Source organism: Sesamum indicum, linkage group LG8, assembly GCF_000512975.1.
Source record: "Sesamum indicum cultivar Zhongzhi No. 13 linkage group LG8, S_indicum_v1.0, whole genome shotgun sequence".
In the NCBI taxonomy this organism is placed as follows: domain Eukaryota; kingdom Viridiplantae; phylum Streptophyta; class Magnoliopsida; order Lamiales; family Pedaliaceae; genus Sesamum; species Sesamum indicum.
The window spans coordinates 2,784,647-2,807,959 of record NC_026152.1 but is presented as its reverse complement, the minus strand read 5'-3'; the positions used below and the strand labels follow the sequence as shown (position 1 = coordinate 2,807,959).

At 35.6% G+C, this 23,313-nt stretch overlaps 7 protein-coding genes across 9 annotated transcripts in view; 2 read left to right on the top strand and 5 right to left on the bottom strand.

The window, feature by feature from the left end:
* On the bottom strand, positions 693-2,088 carry LOC105167588 (elongation of fatty acids protein 3-like). The gene has a single exon (XM_011087360.2). It carries the CDS (start codon positions 1,761-1,763, stop codon positions 855-857), a length of 909 nt encoding a protein of 302 aa, XP_011085662.1. The 5' UTR covers positions 1,764-2,088; the 3' UTR covers positions 693-854.
* LOC105167488 (E3 ubiquitin-protein ligase RNF5) lies at positions 4,726-6,345 on the top strand. Its single transcript, XM_011087244.2, has 2 exons — positions 4,726-4,885; positions 5,419-6,345. Exon 2 carries the CDS (start codon positions 5,432-5,434, stop codon positions 6,107-6,109), a length of 678 nt encoding a protein of 225 aa, XP_011085546.1. The 5' UTR covers positions 4,726-4,885; positions 5,419-5,431; the 3' UTR covers positions 6,110-6,345.
* On the bottom strand, positions 8,616-11,714 carry LOC105167487 (protein YeeZ). 2 transcript variants are annotated; one of them, XR_848259.2, is made up of 9 exons: positions 11,412-11,714; positions 11,205-11,297; positions 10,777-10,855; positions 10,586-10,664; positions 9,902-9,941; positions 9,688-9,822; positions 9,398-9,535; positions 8,816-9,179; positions 8,616-8,736 (listed from the first exon to the last, which is right to left on the bottom strand). XR_848259.2 is itself a non-coding variant. In XM_011087243.2 (8 exons), exons 1-8 carry the CDS (start codon positions 11,615-11,617, stop codon positions 8,885-8,887), a joined length of 1,065 nt encoding a protein of 354 aa, XP_011085545.1. In that variant the 5' UTR covers positions 11,618-11,714; the 3' UTR covers positions 8,616-8,884. The 2 variants fall into 2 exon arrangements, 1 of the variants encoding a protein (XP_011085545.1); XM_011087243.2 differs by having other exon boundaries at positions 8,616-9,179.
* LOC105167486 (probable calcium-binding protein CML41) lies at positions 12,833-13,904 on the top strand. The gene has a single exon (XM_011087242.2). The coding sequence runs from the start codon at positions 13,192-13,194 to the stop codon at positions 13,750-13,752; it is 561 nt and encodes a 186-aa protein (XP_011085544.1). The 5' UTR covers positions 12,833-13,191; the 3' UTR covers positions 13,753-13,904.
* On the bottom strand, positions 15,567-17,607 carry LOC105167586 (serine/threonine receptor-like kinase NFP). Its single transcript, XM_011087359.2, has one exon. It carries the CDS (start codon positions 17,605-17,607, stop codon positions 15,760-15,762), a length of 1,848 nt encoding a protein of 615 aa, XP_011085661.1. The 3' UTR covers positions 15,567-15,759.
* LOC105167485 (pentatricopeptide repeat-containing protein At5g66631) lies at positions 17,374-20,893 on the bottom strand. 2 transcript variants are annotated; one of them, XM_020696302.1, is made up of 3 exons: positions 19,110-20,893; positions 18,360-19,034; positions 17,374-17,510 (listed from the first exon to the last, which is right to left on the bottom strand). In XM_020696302.1, exons 1-2 carry the CDS (start codon positions 20,421-20,423, stop codon positions 18,396-18,398), a joined length of 1,953 nt encoding a protein of 650 aa, XP_020551961.1. In that variant the 5' UTR covers positions 20,424-20,893; the 3' UTR covers positions 17,374-17,510; positions 18,360-18,395. The 2 variants fall into 2 exon arrangements, with proteins under 2 accessions (XP_020551961.1, XP_011085543.1); XM_011087241.2 differs by having other exon boundaries at positions 18,360-20,892.
* The window catches only part of LOC105167484 (protein DA1-related 1-like), a 3,787-nt gene continuing 1,705 nt past the window's right edge, over positions 21,232-23,313 (bottom strand). Inside the window, exons 6-13 of the mRNA XM_011087239.2 lie at positions 23,269-23,272; positions 23,093-23,180; positions 22,882-23,001; positions 22,411-22,623; positions 22,261-22,323; positions 22,062-22,177; positions 21,927-21,985; positions 21,232-21,770 (exon numbers count right to left, since the gene is read on the bottom strand). Coding sequence (XP_011085541.1) covers positions 21,427-21,770; positions 21,927-21,985; positions 22,062-22,177; positions 22,261-22,323; positions 22,411-22,623; positions 22,882-23,001; positions 23,093-23,180; positions 23,269-23,272 — 1,007 coding nt within the window. The 3' untranslated portion in view covers positions 21,232-21,426. The remainder of the gene's footprint in view (positions 21,771-21,926; positions 21,986-22,061; positions 22,178-22,260; positions 22,324-22,410; positions 22,624-22,881; positions 23,002-23,092; positions 23,181-23,268; positions 23,273-23,313) is intronic.

Here is a 23,313-nt window from a genome sequence, read left to right as displayed (position 1 = left end):
ATTCATGTCCGTAGATTGAATTAAGTTTTTAACTATAAATTTTATTGCATCTTTTATTTTATTTAACGTACATAGATCTTATATATATAATATTTTTTTTAATAAAATACATTATGTCATCTCTCTATATATATAATGTGTCGATATTAAATGGAGTAAAAACTAGAATTGAATTTAAATAAAAAAAATCCAATCAACAAGTGGCGAGCATCAGAGACATTCCAAATGTTCCATAGAAGATGCCAAAATTTGAGAAGATCCGCAGGTGCTTTTGGGGGATATTCGCATTTTAGTTCCAAGTGGGATGCAATATCCGCCATATGAAGATCCATAAGCTCGGGCTCCAATTAATTTGACCAAATAAGTGATTATATATGCTAAACAATATTATCATGTATAATTATATCAAAAACAAGGTCTAAATTATGTGATAATTGCATTTGCACTCCTAAGTTCGAGACATATGATCTGTTTATATGAACTATCCATGTATTTTGAATAATTTACACACATATTTATTAGAAACATCAATATTATTGGTATAAATCACTCTCATTTTTTAGAAATTATACACACGTTTCCAAGAAAATGTCAATATCATTGTATAAATTAATCTAATTTTTTTGACTGTTGTAAGTAATTTTTATAATTATGCCAAAATAAATAAATAATTTGTACAAACAAACTTAGTCTAAATATAATTATCCCTAGGACAAATATAAATGATTCTTTTTATGTATTGCGAACATACTTAGAAATTAATTTTGCTTTTAAAAAAAAAAGAAAAAATTAGTTGTAATTTACTACAAACAAAAAATATACAGGAAAAGGACCCCCCAAAAAAGAAAAGGAGATCAACCTTCTTTGTCTTTGATCAGCTCCAACTTTTCAGCCACATAACGCCTATCATCACCGGCGGCGGCGGTGGCGCTGGCTCCGGCCTTTCGTTTTTTGAGATGCATTCTGACGTAGAAATTCAAGAAGAGAAAGAGAATTGCTCCGTTGAGGACGGAGTTGAAAACCCACGCGCCAATCCCATTGCAGCCGCCCTTAATAAAGTGCAGCAGGAGCACCCCAACGTGGCACACCAGATTGCAGCTCAGCAGAACCATCTGGCAGTTGACGACGAACGGGAAACACGCCCTCGGCAGCCCGATCGCCGTCCAAAATCTGTAGCCGTACACGACGGAGTATACCAGCGACGTCAACAGAATCGCCAGCACTTGGAACGATTGCGAGAATTCCAGCCAGAGAAACGACATGAATATCAATATCGAGTGGTTGAACAATTTGAAGGAGGAGAGGTTTCGGTAACGGAGAATGGTGATGAATGTCCGAATCGCGTGGAGGAAGCGCGAGAGGTAGTAGATGTAGGACCAGAAGAAGACGCGTCCGGAGGGGCGCGTTCCGAGGGGGAAGCAGAGGAGCCACTGGAAGGGTGTGGTGCGGGAGCGGCGCCAAGACCACCGTGTATCCCGGATCTCTGCGGATGCGGATAGGAGGATGCCGGCGAAGATGGTGGCCGAGATGAGGGCCATTGAGAGGGAGTGGACCGCTGGCAGGGGGCCGAGAGGAACTGCCCGGCTTCGGCGTAAAAGGAGCAGGAGGAAAACATGAAGAATAACGGCGGTGGCAATATAAAGGGCGATTGAAGAGAAGAGGAATAACCAGGTGGAACCCCAGGATTGGGAGGGGCTCCACCGGAAGCCGACGATAGAAGGATGCTCCGAGAGGTAATACGTGAAGGTATGAAATGACGCCATCTGCCTGAGACGGCGTTGATACGCCGGAGCCTCGTCAACAGAGGACCCGACAATATTTCTGACCGGCGATTGTGCGGCGGAGTACGGAGGTGAAATGTTTTCTTTTCCCTATATCAAAAAAAGAAAAAGAAAAAGAAATGTTTTTCTTTTCGGGTGAAGAAGATTTGGAATTTGGAAGAGAGAACAAACAAACAAACTGCTTTAAATTTGTTTCCTTTTTCTTTTATTATTATTATAAATTTTTGAGAAAATGAGCGCTCTGAAATAGAGAAGAGCAGAGATGAAATGGTTTAACAAGGGCTGCAAATGATCGGTGCTTATGTAGAGGTAAGAATTGGCTACGTGGATGCCTCTGATTGGAAGATGCTTTTCCTGTATTCACCAATAAAAATTCTATAAATATGTTTTATTACAAACTTACCATAAACACCCTTCATGCGTCTGGCTACTTAATTTTATCGACTATTAATTATAAATATACACACGCATATATATATATATATATATAAATTTTTCTTCATAAAGTTAGATTATTTATTTTTAGTTTAGGTTAATTTACGATAAACTCTTCTAAAATTTGCTATAATTATAAATATTTTATCATTATTTGAAAATAACAAATATTTTCTTTAAATTAGCAATCGTCTAATAAATACACCGTAATAACGAACTAATGAAATATTTCAAAATTTGGTGTCGAATATAATTAATAAAGTCACAGCCCCTCCTTTGCGATATATTTTTTCATCAATTTTATACTTTCCATAAAATGTTGATTCATGAGTAAAATAAAATATTATCATGTTTGAAATTTCAAATATTCAAGGCAATTCAAATCTAGTCTTGCCAACAAAGGAAGCAAATATTAGTCATTTGATAATTTTATATCACATCATAAAAGGTCAATCATATGACGTTATGTCATCAAGTAAATATGATAAAGTCTTCCACCTTAAAATTATAAATAGGGGTGGTTCATCAACAACTAGACACAACTTCTGGTACAAGACAAGACACAAGCTCCACCCCCAAAGTAGTCAAAATCAAAGATCGCATTCGTAAAATAAAAAATCAGATGTTTCAAGTAGAGATTTTATACCCACAAAAGTACAATTAAATAAAAAAAATCATTTATAATATTTTTCTTGTTTCAATAAATTTAGAAACACAAAATTTGCGTTAAAACATGGTTATGTTCAAAATTAAGTGCCCATTGGCTTAGCATCTGTATAGATTAAACCTGTGTTTTGAATTCAAATACAATTTTTTTTTATAGTATTTTGTAATAATCACTTTTAGGATTAAGAAGATGTTTGATTAAATTTATTTAATAAGATCTTAGAAGCTCATATATTTTTAAGGTATTTTTAAAACTTATAAGATGTCAAATTTTATTTTAAAAATAAATTGACAACTCCCTATTCTTTAAAATTAGTTTGTAAGCTTCCGACATCTTATTTATAGAGCTCATAAATAATTCAAATATGCAAATGCAAACTCAATAAATATTATTAGACATAAACTCATAAAAACAGTATAGTTTAGATTCGGGTTGGGTCTCTACCCATCAATTTTAATGGATTTAAATAACGAATTTGGACACAATTTTTTTTCCAATTCAATTAGATTATTATTTTTCAATTGATCTTCATTCAAGTGAACAAATTTAAAAAACTTAAGATATCATAACAAAATTTATCGTGTAATTCTTTAACTATGTATATTTTTTAATTAATAAATAAATAATTATATATATATATATATATATATATTATCATGCTAGGTATATTTTTCAATATTTTGATATAGGATTGTTTGGGTAGGGTAAGATCCTACCAAAACCCATAAAAACCATTATATCAAATAAAACTCAGACCCTATCCAACCCCCTCAACACCCAGAACCAATGCTATTATTTTTGGATCCAATCTTATAAAAATACATTATCATGCTAGGTATATTTGCAATATCTTGATTGGCAATAATGCTTGTTTGAAAACTTGAAGTGATAAAATTGAATTTTAAAGTTTTATAATATTAAATTCGATTACATTAAATATGTAGATTTAATAGTTTCATTAGATTATTTTGTAAATGGTATAATAAATAATATATTACTTAAAAAATTCTGTAAAAAAATTATTTGTGAATTGGTCCCAATAATTCTGAATTTATTAATAAATTATAGGTAAAAATAAAAAATGAAAAGAAAGGAAGTTAATTTAATTTAAAATTTATTTAGTTTTTTTTAATTAATTTATTTTAAATAAAAAAATCAAATATTACCCAACAACATTATGAAAAAAAAAAAAAAGAAAAAGTAAGATTATGGATCTAGACCCTGCTCAGACTCAAAACATCAGGTCCAAAACAATAGCGTCATGTCTCAAGAAGATTGGATAAAGTTCGGATATTATTGGACAAAATGTATATTTTATGGGCATAGGTCTGGATAGGATTTTAACCTACTCATTAACACCTAATTCATAAGCTCACCCAAAACCCTCTAAATTCAATCAAAATCATATTTTGATAAAAATCATAATTTGTAACTTTTAATCTCACCACAATTAATTTGAATCTAATTATTCATTAAGTACATTTTTAGTTCATTTATTAACTATAAGAATATGATTAGTTTTGAAATTTAACTAAAAATATGCATTTATATAATGAATTATGAAAAACTGAATCCAAGTGCCATAACCAGAGTTTTTAATCAATTATTTTATAATTAAAACTGAGCCTCCGAACAAAATTGGAAATCTTTGGTCCAATCAGAGAAAAGGCCTGTTTTACATCTCAGCCCAGAGTGTGGCCCAATGCACTGGACAGGCCCCGGTCCAATACAAAGCTTGATATAGTTGACTTAGGGGGAAATCAGAATTTGAATACTGCGAGAAGCCGAATGCGACCTTTCCCTAACCAACAGGAACCCAAACGTACTTGAAAATGTCACCGAGTCAATAATTTCAGTTATCTTTCAATATGTGTGTGTGTGTGTATATATTGTATGTATCTATATACGCGCGCGCGGTCACACGCACACACGCACTTGTTTCTTTTCCTTGGCGACTATCCATTGCCTTTCATTTGCTGTGCTGATCAGTACGTTGACAACGGTGAGTTTTTGTGATGCAATTTCGTTCTAATCTCTTTTTTGGGTTGATTGGTGGCTGTACTGCGATTTAGTTCTTGACCCGTTTGTTGAAATGCGTGTCTGGTTCTAGTTGGCAAGTTGGGATTTTAGTGTAAAGGGAAAGTGAAGCTGTTTTTGTGTGGATCGGTGTGATGGAAGTTGCTGGAAATTGATTCATTGGGTTTTGAAAATCTAAAGTTTTAACTTCATTGGTTGATGTAAATCTCGTTTAGGCTGTATGAAGTTTTTAGTGTTAAGTGATGAATGTTGCAAAAGGGACTGTTTGTAGGGCTATGTTCTGGGATTACTGATCCGTTGGCCTTCGTCAGAAGCAGCTAGGGAAAAGTGTGGCAATATTAAAATCATTTGGAATTGCCTGTCCAGCTCTGTATTTCAATTGAGGGCTTAGTTGTTGATTCGGTGTACACATGTGGATGTTTATTCCTTTTGTTTATATTAATGGGGATGTTGATTTTAGTTAAGTTTTTGTCGTTCTTGATTGCTTGTGATCCACAGGCAATCAGCATTGATGGCAGAGGCTCGTAATACGACCTCCACGGTGCCTGAGAACATGTCTTCCACGGTGAGAGACGAAGGTGAAGTTGGCAATTTTGAATGCAATATTTGCTTTGATTTAGCTCAAGATCCAGTGATCACCTTCTGTGGGCATCTCTATTGCTGGCCATGCCTTTACAAATGGCTACAAGGTCACTCAAAGTCCCACCAATGCCCTGTTTGTAAGGCCCCGGTGGATGAGGAAAAGCTGATCCCTCTATACGGCAGGGGGAAGACGTCAACTGACCCAAGATCAAAACCTCCTCCTGGTACTGAAATCCCAAACCGACCAGCAGGGCAGAGACCTGAAACGGCGCCATCTCCAGAAGCAAATAACTTGTCTGATACTGCATTTGGACGAACGGGCGGATTTATACCAGTTATACCAGCAGCAATCAGCAACTTTGGGATTACTGCTGGTTTTGATGGGATGTTATCTCCTATTTTCAGTTTCCATTTTCATGAGTTCCCGAATGCAAGCGGATATGGAGGAGTATCAGGGTATGGTTATGGATATCCTAGCTCGTTGCCTGATCTTGAAGGCGGATTTAACACAGAGAATAGTCAACCTGCAGGGTCGAATGATGAGAGCTTGAGGAAGATTCTTCTCTTCATTCTTGTTCTTGTATTTTTTGGTCTTCTAACAATGTAATGTAATTTGCTCAGTTGTGTAATGCTGCTTGGAAGGTGGGATTTGTGGGTAGAAAGCAGCAAAGGGAATTCTCTACTATAAGTTGGTGTTGCATTTCATTATGCAAAATCCACGTTATTGTGTATGTAAGAACTTTTGTTTACACGGAGTGTATATGTTGTAAGGTGTATTACGAGGTGTAATATCAATTTGTAATAAAACAATCAAACTAACAAAATAAGCCTTTTTGATTCTAAGTCGGTTTAAAGTCACTTATTTTAGTCGGATGTTTTTCGGGTCGAGGTCAATGTGATTCAACCCAATCAAATTCGAACAAGAATTTGGGATTAAGATAAAGCATTATTGAGATATGCTCGACTCAATTAATTGCAACGACTATGGTAAAAAAATTCAGAATTGTTTATGTTTTCAATTTTGTTTAGACTTTTATATGGAATGAGAATAATGAGATTATATTTTATATTGAACTATGGTATCATATTAATATATTTTTAGTGAGAATACATATAAACATATACACTAAAATCTCTATAAATTAATAAACTCTCTAAAATAATCGGTCCCGACTTGGGCCTTTGTAAAAAATCATCAAATTCGATAAGATAATAAGATAATAATTTTTTGAAAAATTCCTTTATAAATATTAGTTCCCATTAAAACTCTAAATTAATAATTCATAAATATTACAATTATAAATATTATGGTAATTTGGTAAAATATGAAGTCCGTAATGCTTTATGCAATTCATCATTCATGGGTGATTTTACGATACCTTTTAGATGAGAAGACATGATTGGGTGTTACGAATTATTTTATTTTCATATTGAGATTTATATAGTATATGTTTCATTCCTCATGCATGAATATATTAATTGGCTATAATAGTTATTTAAGTGCAACGAATTAATGTAAACATATATCTTTAACTAATTTCAATGAATTGATTCATGCGTCTATTAATATAATAATTAATTGTATACAATAAATTGATATTATACATGAATATATTTAATTAGTTACAAAGAATTGATTGATGCATGAATGTAATCAATGAAATATATATGAATTCATTTATTTCCAATACATATGTACTTAAAAAATCTGTCTTTTAATTAATAAAATATTAATTTATTGATAAATTAATATCTCTCTAAATTAATAAAATTTCATGGTCCCAAGGTTATTAATTTATAGAGGTTTTACTGTATGTTTTTCACTCTAATTATTATTTCAAAAATTGGAAATTGGAAATGCAAACACAAAAGAACAAGCTTGCACCATTGGGTGTATTGGACAAGCAGCGAGAACCTCATTTCTACTCAAAATATTACATGTTGATAAAGAAGAGAACGTCGTACATAGTAAAGGTTGTCAGCAAGAATTTTTTTGATATTTTTTAATGCATTACATCATTTCATATGCTCAAATTTTAAAATTAATTTAATAAATTAATAATTTATATTCAAATAAAACAAAAAAAATTATAGAAATAAACATGTATCCTGATTGAGGGAGCTAAAATCACAATCTTTTAGTGGTAAAACCTCAACCTAACAACTAGCGAGAATTCCAAACGTAATAGTTGATGTGGAGGGGAGACTACTTGAATAAATTACGTAAACAACATGCAGCTATTAAAAGCTCGCAGCCCCATGATGACTTTCTTAGTTGTGCTTACCCCTTCCCGCAGTCGGTTGCTAACCGTACCCAAAAAGTCTTAAACCACAATAAAAACTTGAAAAAGGACAACATAATAAGAGTGACAGAATTTTGAGATTGTTCCTTCAATCAGCCAATCAAGAATTTTCTTCTTTTAATTAGTTTCTGAGTTCCTTGCTATCATCAAATTAAAGTTTCACTAGTGGGCTAGCTAAGTTTATTTTTCTATTTATCAAGAAAATATCAGGTTTAAAATTTTTATATTGCAATATGTACTAAGTGTGACGCATCCCTGTTTGAGCCTAAATACGAATTTATTAATCATGCTATTCTTATATACCTCCACAAATTAATGCATTTAAAGAAGAGTAATTTGATCAAGAAAAAATATTTAATTTATAACAAGTTAATAATAAATCAATTGAAAGTAAATATAATTATTTATTTATTTATTAATATAATCAAATTCAGTGATTTTTGAATAATGAGAGATTTATTTATTAAACGAAAACAAATTCCAGAGTGAGATAATTTTTTGGAAACTATGGGTTTTTTTGTGTAATTATAATAAATATCAAGGAGAACAGTATAATTATCCCAAACTAATATGCAGCTATTCAAGAATAAAATAGACCAAAGTTATTCCGAATTGTAAAAAAAAAGTCTTTACGTATAACATGGTTCAACTTATGATCCTATCAACCAACCAGAGTTTCCATCAATTGAACCGCCAATCATTGTGGCTCACTAGTTGAACATCGCCATACTCACCATGTGAGTTCAAATTTTTGTAAAGACATTTGGTGGGTAAAGGTACGTCCGAACATGTATGTTGATCTCCACGTAATTGGATATTAATTCTTCACAACACTAGATCAATTATAAAAACTTTGGCTGACGGCCATGGTACAAGCGCAATCCTCCTTTAGCAATGTTTGTGGGGGTTTCATCCCTGCTTTTTCATTTTTCTAACAGAAAAGAAGAAAAAAATATTTACATCAATTGAGTACATTGGTAGTGAGTCATCTTTTGTCTAGGACCACTTACCGTACGTTCCCAGTGTTGTAGTTTGCCGAATTCCAACCCAAAGAGGAAAACTTGGCTTTTCCGCGAGTATCATGACCCTGGTGACTCTTGCATGAGTGAGCTATTCATGTTGTCAATGATGCTTCGCAGTCCAGACCTGTAAGTAGGATGAATCAACTTCACGCTCAGTTCTTTCTTCATACGAGCATTTGAGACTCGTTTTTCTCCCCTGGAAGCTTTCTCTGTAACAAGTGATTCTGCTCTTTCAGGAGATTTATATTGTTTTCCATGGCTCCCTGGAAATTTTTCCTGGATCAACTTCTGAGCTAGCTCAAATACTTCTGTTCTTGGAGCAGGATCATCGTCCACTATGTTGTATATCTTTCTGAGATGAGGTAAAAGTAAATAGATGTTACGTTTGAGACAATATTCAAAGAAAAGGGAGTAATATTGGTGACAACAGAGATACACATTTTTTTTTTGGATATGGTAACAGAGATACACTGATTCATCATGATTTATGCCTGGTCACACATGTCAACATATTTTCTTCCACTTCTTCAGTCGCTGAGAAACCAGAAAGTAGTAAGATTCATAACCCACCCAGCAGATGGCCTCAAAATACTGGCATGTAATGCTTGGCATATGTCAGCAACATGAACACGAGATGTATAATTTTTTAACACTCTCTTTTTCTGGCCCTTCGAGGGAGGTCCCTGCTTAAGTATGGTATCGACAGCACTGTCAAAACAGAGACATAAAAAGTCAATTTCAAGTCAAGTTTAAACTTTATATGCACATGAGAGTACAGTCTTTGTTACACAACACCTTCAACTGAATCCAACAGGGAAAAATGCAAATTCTGTTGAAATATTTAAAATACTTGCACTAACCTTCTGCCAGGGCCATATATACCTCCAAGACGAAACACTTGAGCTGCAATACCAAGATTATGGCCCAAACATAACCATTCTTCCTCAGCAGCTAACCTCGCTCTGGCAAGTTCACTTGCTGGCTTTACTGGATAACTGCCACGAGATGTTACAAATTTCTTGTGAGCTTACCCGCTCCACAGGCACCAAGAATAAATATCAAATGAATGCTTACTCTTCATCTACCCATGCACCACCACAATCTCCATATACGCCTATATGAAAAATGAAAGACCACTAATACCACGACTGAGAGTAAGATTCTGAATTTGTAAAGCAAGAAAAGTACATCAGACATACTTATCCAAACATAAGGAAGCGAGGGCAAGGAAAAAGTGAGGTTCGATCAAAACAAGACACAGCCAGCATGTAAGATTTTTGCCATGAAATAAAATCTCTGATTAGATATTGGCTTCCAATGAAAAGTAACATGGGGAAAACATGATGAAGAAGCTATATTGAATACAATTGTGTAAGATATTTGTTAATTTATACATTTTCATTCTTTTCTTATTTATAAAGTATAGTTCAGCACCTTTTTTGGTGAAAAGAAAAATATCATTTCTATTGATCAAGCTTTTCCTTTTCACTTTCCTTCATAAATCCTAGCTTCACATAGCACATTTCTTCATTTGAATTCTACTGCAGTCGGACAGATATTATGTATCTATTTACTAGATTCCTAAATTCAGCATCAAATTGGATTTCCAGAAAACCTGATTCTGCTGTAAAATACATAACGGAAAATCAATTAAAAAGAGTTAGCCGGTACAATTTTCTTGCAGTATGGATATAACAGTTGCATTTCCATATTGCTAACATCTGTATGCACATATAAGAAATAGTAAAACAGACATACTAGTTGTTGACAAGTAAACCAGCCACCGAAGTTTCCCACCCTTCAACACGGTTTCTACTAGTCTTTTATGACGAAGCATCTGCAAAATGTCGTACCAATTAACAGCTTGGATAACAAGAGAAAGAGCACATAACCATATACAGAGCTCTATGCATACGTTCTAAATAACATAGTCTGTGCACTAAACATACCGGATCACCAAGACCCCCAAGAGGAGGGATGGATACGACTAGATGCGTATGATTTTTCAGAATCTCTAGGATTTCAAGTCTGCAAAAATATATGGTGCAACGGAGTTTGTCAAGCAAGCAAGATACACAGAATTTTACTTCCACTAATAGATGTCTTGCATAACATAAATGAATAGAGTGAGAAAAGAACAAGTTTAACTTGAAAAAGGTAGGGCTAAACCATACAACTGGTAAAGCTTTCAGTCAGAGATTAATTTGAAGGAATGCAAGTGGTCGGAAACAAGGGAACAAAATTGTAAACAATCTAATATATAATTCCCCAAGAGTATATCCACTTGATAAACATTACGAATCACAAGCAAGGAGGTTGAATGAACTCAGAACCCCAAATCAATTAAGAGGATTGAAGGGGAGTAAAGAATAACTACTGTGGTTCATTTGCATCAAAGACATAAGTCTGATATCCCAACTCTTCGAGCTTTTTCTTCTTCGCAATGCTTGTACAGCTCCCGCTCACCACCCTTCACCACCAACACAAATTTATAACTGAATAAAAAGTGGAAACTAAACAATAGTGAAAATTCAGAAAGTTTACTAGAAAACGGTAGAATTCGAAAGAATCATAACCCCTTTACCATCCTTTGGCCTTGCAATCGGCGGCGAAGAATTGTCCGACGAAACCCATTCCGAGAATGAACATCCGACCACCGCTGCAAAGTTCTGCCGATGTTTTCGCGTCCTGTGAGAGATTGCATCTCACTCTTACAGGCTGAAACGCTGACTTTTGCTCAAATCGGAGATTAATCGCCGGCGATTGCCTCGGCACGCGGCAAATCTCCATTTATGTGATGTTCTTCTGATGCGATGGATTTTGGTCTATTGCGCATAACAGCACCTTAGTCCGTACACCTCAACCTTCCAATAAATTATTATGCACATATAATTTATAACCTGAAATATCCTTTTTAAATTAGAAAATATGTTTTAAAGATAGATTAAATAGTATAAATAATGAAGATGTACACATAAATGAGAGAGAAAAAACATGCAATTGGAAATAAATAAATAAAATTCTTATAAAAAAAATAGCACTTTTAATCCTATAAGATAGAAGTTGCTGCACTTTTAATACCTTATTTTGTGAGATTAATATATTCGACCATACACTATTAAAATACATTGCGAATATGGTCCAATGCACTAATCATGTGAGACTAAATGTGTAAGGCTTGGGACCACATACCAATTCTTTTTAATCTTGTGTGATAAAAATTGTTGGACCAAAATGTAATACCCCTTATTATGTTGGAGCAAAAAAAATTGGTGAAAGCGTAAATTAGATGGATGAAAATAACAAAATAAGAAAAACATTTAAAGTGATTTGTGCCGGATAAAACATATCATGTTAATATTTTATTTATTTAATTTAAGAATATAATTTTTAGAATCTAACAACGGATACATGACGAAAATTACCACACCTTATGATTAGAGAAACCAAAATTTCAATTTTTCCACCTGTTTGGCATAATGACGTGGCATCCATCCACTTATAAATAAAACGATTAAACTCCGATTAAACAAGTGTGAAAATGATCTTACATGGTAAAATTTTGTGCCCTTTTTGTGGGATTAGATTAGGTTCCAACATGACTTGATAAAATCATCTTATATTCCGACGGTCTAATATATTCCAAATCAATAACTCTACAATAGCTCACGTCAACTTTAACATGATTGGTCCAAGTGAACTAAAATCATAAATTCTCTAACTTTCAAGTGTTAGGATTGTTAATTATATTGATCACATATTTAATGTACGTATTGTATTCTCAAAGCGAATTTTTTATTTAGTCAAACATAAAAAGACTATAATGAGGGGGAGGGGTTATTCAGTATATTCCCAATTTGTGATTGTGCTTATAAGTTCATTGGAATAAAAATTTAAGGATTCATTATCAAAGATGATCTTGACCTGAGAAGCTAGTTCGGAACTCAAATCACATTCGTACTTGATCACTCTTATTCCTTACAGAATTTGGAAAACTCAACCTTAGATTTGACAGAAGTGCGTAAGAACATGAAGCCTTGAAATCATTTATTTGCATCATAAATCGACCTTCCTCGGATTGCATGATCAATATATCACCAAATTGCTACAGTCAACGTCAACCTTTTGGGGCCCACAGAAATTTCCATGCAATTTCTTGCACAATTTATTGTACGTAATCATAATCACTCTCACCCCGTCACCCGCCCTACTCAGCAATTTCACTGCAAATTCCAATCCAGCAAAGCTTCCAACTTTTCACTATACTATAAATACTGCACTACCAATCCCTTCATGAACGCATACGATAATACGTATACGTACATTAACACAAGCGTACGTACTTCCTGTAATAAAATTACACCATGGAAGAAGCTGTCCAATGTTTTTGCACGTTTTCTCCCAAGAAGCTCAGCAAGCTGAAGCCGAAGTCAAAGCCCAAGCCCAAGCACGGCTCGCCAAGAACCCCTAAATCACCCTTAAACGTTACTCCACCGCCGAGACAGAAGGAGCTGCGGGAAGTGTTCCGCCGCTTCGACTCCGACTGCGACGGGAAGATCTCTGCCGTCGAGCTCAGATCCTACTTCGCGTCGATCGGCGAGTACATGTCGTACGAGGACGCGCAGGCGATCATTAGCTATCTCGACTCGGACAATGACGGGTTGCTAGATTTTGAGGACTTCTTGCGGCTGATGGAGGATAACGAGGGCGGCCGACAGGGGGAGGAGGATTTGAGGGCGGCGTTTGGGATATTCGAAATGGAGAAGGGGTCGGGTCGGATCACGGCGAAGAGCCTGCAGCGGGTTCTCGGGCGGTTGGGGGATCAGAAGTCGTACGATGAGTGTGTGTCTATGATTCGGGTGTTTGATTCGGATGGTAAGGGGGAACTTGGGTATCATGAGTTTCAACAAATGATGGCAGCCTGAAATTAAAATTTTCAAGATTATTATTTGCTATGTTTGGAAAAGAAAATTGTATGCGCGCGCCTGTATATTCATAATTGATTTCGGAGCTTTAATTATTGAGTAATGTTTGAAATGAATTTGAGTATATATAGACGGATTAGAGTTATGTATGATGCATGGATACTAATGGAAAATTCTAATTAACTTAGATCTGATTTGATCGGATTTGAATTAATTATACGGCAAATATAATATACTTATTGTGTATGATTGATGTACAACTGAAAAAAAATAATTAATCACATAATAAGTGTATGACGCTTACTCTATAATTGATTTGATTTGTCGAACTTAGTTTGGATTATAATTTTTTAAATACGAATATGATGATATGGACACTCAACACGAGAAATTTCAAAAAATTAGAATACATATGGTATAATATATTATTATTATTATTATTATTTTATCTATATTATCATAAAATTAAAATATATAATAATTAACATTATAAAGTAAAGAACAAAATTAATAAATTAACATGGACATATTTTTAAGTCTAAATTCTTAATCCTAAGTGCATGACTTAAAAAATATACATAATTAATTTATTATTAAAAGCAAATAGAGTTTGAAATATAGATTCAGACTCTTGTTTTAGTGAATTCCCCAAATAAAATAAATGATGGGGAAAAATGATTAAAAAAGAGAGAAATAAATATGATAGAAATAAAAAATGTGTTTCCACAATCTTGTGGAGTGAAAAGTCAAATTGAGTGTCTTTTCTCTTTTCTTTTAGCTACCATGCTTCTTAAAATTGTCAAATGAAAATCCTATACATTTGTTGGACATATTAAGCAACATCCGCACATCGTGTTTTGTTTTTCTTTTTATTTTTTTATAATTTTTCGACATGTAAATACCACGTTTTGAATGTGTGATACATATCCAAAACTGTACGGAGTAATTTATTGAAGTGTTAGTGCATTATAGATAGAGAATATAATCTTTTGTAAGAGTGGTAAATGTAGGGTTAGGTCAGGTTTGGAGTCAAAATTGAGTTGGGTCGCAAATGATTGATTTGGATCAAGTTGGTATTACATGTTTTATTAAATTGAACTATAAAATCTACCAAAATTTCAATATTACTGTAAAAGAAAAAAAAAAAAAGGACAATATTTGAACTATTAAAAAATGTAGCTGCAATTTGTAATATAGTATATTAATGACGATTAATCTAACTAATAACCATATGCATTAATTTTGGAGTCAAAATTGAGTTGGGTCGCAAATGATTGATTTGGATCAAGTTGGTATTACATGTTTTATTAAATTGAACTATAAAATCTACCAAAATTTCAATATTACTGTAAAAAAAAAAAAAAAAGGACAATATTTGAACTATTAAAAAATGTAGCTGCAATTTGTAATATAGTATATTAATGACGATTAATCTAACTAATAACCATATGCATTAATTAAGTTAACTAAATAAATATAAATGGATTCATGAAAGAAGAAAAGCAAAAAACAAAAAAGGGTTTGAGAAACACAAGAGAAGGAGGGTGGTGAAATCGCAGTTGAAGTTGAAAAGGAAGAATGAAGATTCTTGTGTGTGTTTCAAACCAGATAAGGCTCCGAAACTTGAGCTAAGCTTTTGACAACGGCGTTAAGCCTGCACAGCCACTTATCAGGTCGGCCCATGATTAATGAGGATATGCTCATCACCATTGCAGTTCATGTGCTCTGTAGACTGAATATGCTTGCAATGAGTTTGTCCTTTTATTCGATATTCATACATCAAAAACATTAAAAAGGCATGAAAACTATGTTCATTGTTCAGAATAAGGTCTTTTCTCCCCATATACACTGACATAGATTGTTTACATTTTTGTAAGTGCAGAACAAGAGAGTTTCTGTTAACTTCTCATTACATTATGTCGTAACTAGAACCTGTGCGAATATGACTGGACTGAGAATTAGGAAAGCTACTATGAGCTCTGAGTGGAATAGCAACACGGAAAATGCTCAACGAGCTATGACTGGATTTGTTACAGGGAGGACTTCCTCGGCTTCAAACTTTGAAACCCATGATTCTTCAGACATTTGAGGGGATGATTGGATGAGGACACATAGGTTGAAAACGATTTCTGCCATTCTTGGTCTCTCGGAGGACTTCTCTGATGTACATGCTCTCGCCAAGATTGCCAAGCTCAGAGCATCATCAATTGGGTAAGAGCTTTTCAAGAGCGGATCCATCCACCTCCTCAGTCTCTCTTTCCTTTGATCTTCAATATCCAAGATTTCCTTTACTTCTTTCCATAACATCACAACTTCACCGTTGTCCTTCGTCTCCATCACCTTCTTGCCCGAAAGTAACTCCAAGAGCACAACTCCAAAAGAAAACACATCGATTTTTAGCATGATGGAGCAAGTAGCTGGTCTGGCTGCAGAGAAATTTGCGATCTTGGCTTTAAAGTTAGAATCCAGGAGTATGTTGCTTGTTCTGATATCCTTGTGAACTATACTAGGTTGACTATGTTCGTGCAGGTACTGGAGACCATTGGCTATATCTAGGGCTATAAGCAACCTTTGGTTCCAACTGAACGATTCAACTCTGGCTGAAGAAGCTGAAACTTTTGGGGACAGCCACTTATCCAAGGATCCATTCTCAACATATTCATAGACTATGTAAAAGTTCCCATAATCATCTGAGGAAACTCCCATTAACTTCACTAAGTTTGCATGACTTACCCTCTGTAGTATTTGGAGCTCCTCTGCTGCATCTCTTGTTTTCTTTACCGCAAGAACCTGATCATTGATCATGGCTTTGTACACCGACCCTCCGATTCTGTAGCGTTCACTGAGGTTCATAGTTGCCTTCATAATCACATTTAGGTCGTACACTATTGGCTTGCCAAGATAGCCTGATACTCCAGGGAGTAGCTTATCCTGAATAGTCTTCGGCTCAAACAGTTCACCTTTGGACACTTTGTAGGCTCGAATTAGATCCGAAGTTCCTACAGAAAAAACATTGCGAGCCAACGTCTTCTTTTTCTTGTATAAGACATGGAAGTATGCAACAAGACCTGAGAAAACAATCAAAAGAGCTATAACAGCACTTGAAATTGCTATTAGGACCCAACGATGTTTCGATTTCCGATGAGCAGCTGAAGAAGGAAAAAGTTGTGAAAGGATCGGCGACTTCACCGGAATCAACACCGGGAGGCATATTGCAGCACTGAAGTTTCTGTTATTGTTCTCCATCACAATATCAGATATTGATGCATTAAACATACTACTCACAGACAACATCTGATCACCAGGCTGCCATATATAAGTGATAAGGTATTTGATTCCCTTTTCTGTGTATGACTTCTTGGGGCACTTACAGAGCAAAGGAAAGACCACCTCCACCCCAATCGTCAAGTTGTTTGGATTCAGCATGGGGTTCATCTCCTCAACCACATAATAGTTCGTCAGATTCTGGAACGGCTTGATTGAAACCGAATAGAAGATGTCATCCTTCTTGATCCGATAGGTGACGTTGGAGAAATAATGTGTTCCATTGGAAGTACATTTGATGGGTATCAGTAAAAGCTGATCCGGAAACAGTGAATGATTCTCCGATGTGAGACTAGTGGCTGATGCTATATCCATTCTGCTTATTCCAAACAGATCAGATATACTTCCAAGATCAGAATAGGGCTGTCTTGCACGATATGTAACATATGTATTGCACGACAATGGTGAGCCTGCCGACCATGTAAATTCTGTGCCTGCAGTATTATTAGGAAATTGAGCAGTAACTATGGAGATTACAAATATAAGAAAGAGATAATAGATTCCCAGAGATGTGTTACGAGAGATTGCCATTTGCCAGGGGTTAGATTGTAACAGAGCTAGTACATGAAATCTTATAGACTTTGGTTCTATGCATAGTATCAGACTTTCTATGAATGTGTTAAATAATATCTAAGAGGCTTTGTCCCCAGCTTTGCTCACATTATGCTTCCTATTTGTCACCCTGATGATTAAGTATTTGTTGATTTGTTAACATTAAGACACCTGTATTATTCAAAAGGCAAATCAACTCAATAAATAAGTTATTACTTTCTAATATGCTGTGCAGATTCCATAGCTGCCATCATCAAGGGAAGCATTCAAGATTAGTTTTAATCAAGAACCCAAGTTCAGACGGCAAGAATTCGTCTTTGTTTCTGAATTATATAAGCAAGACATCAGCTAAAGGATTAAAAAAAGAGGTTCTTGATGACTACAATAATTAATTTATTATATCTGGGAAGAAGCATTGCTTGTATTTTACAAGCTGCAGGGCTTTGCTACAGTAATAATTGTTATTTTAAAACCCAAATGGGCCAGTTTTCTGAAATCTAACAAGTAGGAAAGGGAAGAGTCCCTATCGACTTTGTCCTCTTGCCCGAGGATCAAATAGAACAGACAACTAAAGATGCTTGATTCAACATTATTTTAAGTTAATGAACATCTATTTTTGAGTAAATACCCACAATTGATTTTCTATTTTAGAAGCTGTAAAATGATATCAGTACTTAGATAAAAGATAAAATGTCGTGAGCAATAAAACACCAGAAGTCAAGAGGACTAACAAGTTGATTCTGGACTTAACAAAACTTCAAATTCTGTCACGAGAAGTATCTCTTCATGCTGACACCGTGGTTCCTGTCTCCATATATTTGTTTGATGGGACTTTCTGTAAAACTACTGGAATACATTTTATACACCCTCATAAGATCTGCAGTGCTCACAGTATACAAGTGCCCTGGCAAAGCAAGTGGAATGTTGTCACAAGTTTCCTCACTTAACTCTTCTACTTGAGCTGCCTCTCGGAGCTTGCCTTCCTTCCACAGGCTCTTCACAAGTAACTGTTTAGTGGCAGCATCAGGCATTAATCTTGAGTTCCTCATATCCTCGAAAATCCTTAGTGCAAGAGAAGCTCTTTCACACTTGCAATAAGCGCAGATGAGAATCTTGTACATGTAAGCATCAGGCTCCAGACCACTCTGTCTTACCATTCCAAAGAGTCTTTGCACAGTTTTAATATCACCTTGGAGTGCATAATGATGCATCAATCCAGAAAATGTCTGTAAATCTGGACAAATCCCAAGTAAAATCATCTCCTCGAGTATATCAGACGCTTCAGTATTCATCTGGCACTTTGCCAATGTCCTCAAGAGAGATGAAAATAAAATCAGCAGGCTACTCTTTGACAAAGGGCCACACATTGTCTTGACATTACGGAAAATGTTTAAAGCTGCATCACCCTTCCTTGAAAAGCCATAAAAATCAATAATCAATCTGATGGTGCTGAATGACAATATCATACCTTCATGTCTTACCTTACATAAGAGTTGATCAACCAATTGCACACATCCATGGCGAGCCAACTTGGTAATCATCCTTGATATCGTGTAAATATCATGAACAAATCCAGGCTGATGGGCAACCCAGCAAAAGAACTGCCATGCAGTTTCAGGTGATTTGAAACTCCTAATTAACTTGCAGACTAACCGACTAGTCCACAATAAGTTTGCATCTTCTAGTGCTGACACCTCTTCAGGTTCCCAATGTTTCAAGGTACTGGCCAAAGCAGCTGGATCCAGCCATGGTTTCAATTGAACATCATCCTTGTTGCCTTCAAGATGACTACCAGCACCCTCGTCCTCATCCTCAACATCAACATCATCTTCAGGACTGACTATGGAATAACCTATACTTTTTATCCTCTCATCTGGCATCATTTCCCTAATTAATTCCTCCGTCTCATCTGCAAAGCCTGCCTCTTTCATCCGCTGCAAAGATAATAGCATAGCTCGACCAGGCAATATCCCATCAGTTTGCATCTCACTAAGCAAAGTCTTGACAACTTCTAACCTGTCAGCGCCAGTAAAAGCTTCAACCAACATTGAATATTGCTTTAGTGTACGTCTAATTCTCATAAGTGGCAGCATTTGGAAGAGTTCCACAGCTGAATCTAATTTCCCAAACTTAAGGAGGTGCTGAATAATAACTGTATAAGTTCGACAATTGGGAATTGCCCCTTCCTCAATCATCCTACAGAACACCTTCACAGCCTCTGTATCCCTGCCCTTCTCAATACAAAGTTTCATTACGATATTATAGGACTCCGTACAAGGATGCTTATCCAAGGTTCTCCTCCACTCGTCCCAAACACCGGTAACCGAATTCAGATCACCTGCCTCTGCATACCACCGCATGCGATCCATGAAACTAATATACGCCACATTTACGAACTTTCCAGAATTAATCGCATCAATCAACGCTTCAAGTTTACCTATTTGCCCAGATTTGGCGAGAATCTTGGCCAATGCGTGAAGGGTATCTTGAGAATGAGAAAAATCTTTAACCTTTTTAAGAGTTTCAACCAAATATAGAGCAGAGCCCGCTGAGGGGGCTGATCGAAGCGCATTGGACACAACAAACGAGTCCAATGAAGGACAGCTTAAAATGTTAAGAAGGGAGCTTTCTGCTACATTCGAGCGCAGACACAGCCTTATCGAATCAATGAGCTTTGCCCTTTGCAGATACAACGACACCTTGTTCAGCTTCCGGGTGGTTACCGAAAAATTGCATGATTGCAGGGTAAATTTCTTAAGAAAGGCACTTACAGAGTAGATTCTGCTGGAAAACATCAAGCGATGATGAAAGTGCAAGCAGATTAAGATTAAACAGAAATCAAATAAAACGGGAAATTTTGTTAATTCACCAAAAGAAAAGCGAGAGAAGTCTCGTGGGACAAGAATCAAACATCTTGAGTGCCTGATTTTTGAGAACCGGAACAACAAATATCTCGCGGGATAAACATCAACATCTTGTCTGTCACAACATTTTTGTTGGAACCCAGAACCCAAAAACTTCGAGAGCTTCTGCACTAGCAAGAATCAAGGGTACAAGAAGCGGCTGGTGACGTGACGAGAGCTATACTATGCAACAGCAACTGATCCTCTTCACTTACCTTAATTCCCAGAAAGGTCATTTTGGGCTCTGGGCTCAAAAGGTCGGCTTTGGCGGATAACTCTTCAGGAATTTGCTCGTTTAAATCAGGGAAAAGAAATGAGACTGCATTTGGCTTCATGTATTTGATTTAAAGTTTGGAGGAAAAAAATTTAGTTTATAAAAATTTGAATCACAGACGTTCAATAAAACATAATTTAAAATTAGAATTGAATGATTTATTTTTTTTTTTAAATTTAAAATTATCCAAACAAATTCAAATATTTGTTATTACGAATTTCAAATTCTTGATCGCAAAAACAACCTGACTTGGGAGATTTATTAAGTGTTATTATTTCCGTGAAAATAAAATTTGCAAATCATCAAAATGGATTAATTTAACTTATTTTATCCCTAACTATTATTTTGATTTTTATTAAATTTTCAATTCTCATAAAAAAATATCAGCTACTCAATTGAAGATCAAATAAATTTTGTAAAAAAAAATGCATAATGATCATACCTTTTTTTCCTTTTATTGCTGAACAAATATTTCACCCAAAATCAGTGGTGCTCAAAATCAAAATACATTATTTGGAATGTGTATAACCTAATTCAAACCACGAAATTTTCGTGTATCTTTTCACTTACACTTTTCACAATCTGTCTTGCAATTTTCTAACCCAAAGAATTCATGAATAGTCAGGGAAAGCATCCGGTGAGCAGAATGTGATCAAGAGTCCTCTTCAGGCCATACTTGAGCACTGCCTGATTGCCTTCCCTGAACCCATCTCCATACGCCGCTGACTTGTCTGCTTCGATCTGGTGCATGAAAAACTCACCAAGTTTTTTCTCGAATTCAGACCGTTTCCCCTTCTTTGATGATGGTGGCGTTGAGCTAGAGGATGAGGAGGCGGAGGAAGAAGAAGATGAAGAAGTGGATGCGATGTTACTGCTAGAGGCAGCAATGATTTCAGAATCCAACCACATGTGAGCCAGCACTTGGCAGATCCCTTCTTCGACGTTTGGACTTAGAGTCGGGTAACCTGGAAAGCCGTCTCAGTCGTTAGCTCAAGTTAGGCTTCATACTGTAGAAACACAAGACTCTAGAGTGTAATGGAATCATGTTATATTGGACGTGTGGTTAGAAAGCATCAGTCCCTAGTATTCTGCTAAAACAGAGAAATGGAGGGAAAAATCACCTTTAAGTCTGAGCCAAGCATGCATCATTTCATGAGCCAGGATGGATCCAGTCAATAACCTGAATGTATAACAGAGAGTTCATTGTGCATGGGAATGCAAGAACATGGTCAGGATTGAAGAGAAACAACTCTTACCTAGGAAGACCGTACAGAACAAGAATTGCTGTTACTTCACATTTTCGGACAAGCCTGTAAGGCTCTGTGAACATGTCTATTATCCGATAGCCTCCAATTTTTGGCCTTCTCGATATCTGCAATTGTTGGTAAGAAAGAGATAATACCTCAATCTCAGAAAAAAGTTTCAAAGTAAGCAACTTGAATTGTGTGTTCATACCGTTCTAACAATTTGCTCTTCTGACAGGCAAAGTCCCCTAGTCTCGGGCATGTGGCGATGACCCTGGCAACAGAGAAAGAATACAACAGAAGTCAGTGATGTTCTAGTTTCAAATTCAGCAAAGCTACATCTACATTAGATAAAGTTTACGTTTTTCTCTCCTTCCATGGCTTCGTTCAATGCTTGTCGCTCGACCAAGAGTAGTGGAATCTGCTGCTCCACCTTCATGTTTAAACCTTCATAAAATTCTTGTATTTCAAGGTACAGAGGTTGACATTCGTGCGTGTCCATTATTGAAGAGTCCAAACATTCCAGACATAGTTTCCTTCCATCTTCAAGATTCAAATATCTATAATCCACAGGCTGCATTAGACAAGGTTTTACATTAGTCCACCATATTACAGTAGAACTTATCATTTAAGGTTCAAGAAATTATTTTAATCGATGAAATTCCTCATTCTCTAAAGGTTTGTTTTCTATTTTAGTCTTAGGCAAAACAAAGAATTTATATGGTTCAAAGAAGGCTTCTATGTCATACACGGTTATCAACTCTGCAGGCGCAGGTAAAACATTGTAAAAGTTTACAAAATACTCCTTGTAATAAACATTTTCCCCCCTCACCTCCATTCTTTCGCAGCTGCAGCAGCGAGGCGTTCCATCGTGCTCGTGCAATGGGCAGTACTTTTGAGGCCAGAAAGGATGTTGTCTATATTCAATCAGCCCAGCAGCATTTGTCGGAATCTACTTCAATACAGGAAAATAATGCGATAATTCCATCTAAATCAAACTGTATACTCTATGCAATATATTGCTTTGTGAAAATTACACTTACAAAGTTTTTGCAAACATCGCATTTGGGATGGTGGAGGTCCTTATAGCAAGATTTATGGTAAGGGTGATTATCAGATGTGGAAAACTGAAACAGAATTTAAGATGTCAGTCTGCTGAAATAACAGGAAGACATTCGAAGCAATATACAGTTTCAACATCAAAGAAGCATCTAATGATTGTTCAAGAACCAAAATAAGATAAGACCTCTAGTATGGGAAGATC

Excerpts from the sequence above, each read along its gene's own strand:
- LOC105167588 (XM_011087360.2), bottom strand. The coding sequence starts at position 1,763 with ATGGCGTCATTTCATACCTTCACGTATTACCTCTCGGAGCATCCTTCT.
- LOC105167486 (XM_011087242.2), top strand. The coding sequence starts at position 13,192 with ATGGAAGAAGCTGTCCAATGTTTTTGCACGTTTTCTCCCAAGAAGCTC.
- LOC105167586 (XM_011087359.2), bottom strand. The coding sequence starts at position 17,607 with ATGGCAATCTCTCGTAACACATCTCTGGGAATCTATTATCTCTTTCTT.
- LOC105167485 (XM_011087241.2), bottom strand. The coding sequence starts at position 20,423 with ATGTTTTCCAGCAGAATCTACTCTGTAAGTGCCTTTCTTAAGAAATTT.
- LOC105167488 (XM_011087244.2), top strand. The coding sequence starts at position 5,432 with ATGGCAGAGGCTCGTAATACGACCTCCACGGTGCCTGAGAACATGTCT.
- LOC105167487 (XM_011087243.2), bottom strand. The coding sequence starts at position 11,617 with ATGGAGATTTGCCGCGTGCCGAGGCAATCGCCGGCGATTAATCTCCGA. Across the intron at positions 11,298-11,411 it reads GATTGCAAGGCCAAAGGATG|GGTGGTGAGCGGGAGCTGTA; the intron begins GTAAAGGGGTTA and ends TTGGTGGTGAAG. Across the intron at positions 9,823-9,901 it reads GGTGCATGGGTAGATGAAGA|TTATCCAGTAAAGCCAGCAA; the intron begins GTAAGCATTCAT and ends ATCTCGTGGCAG.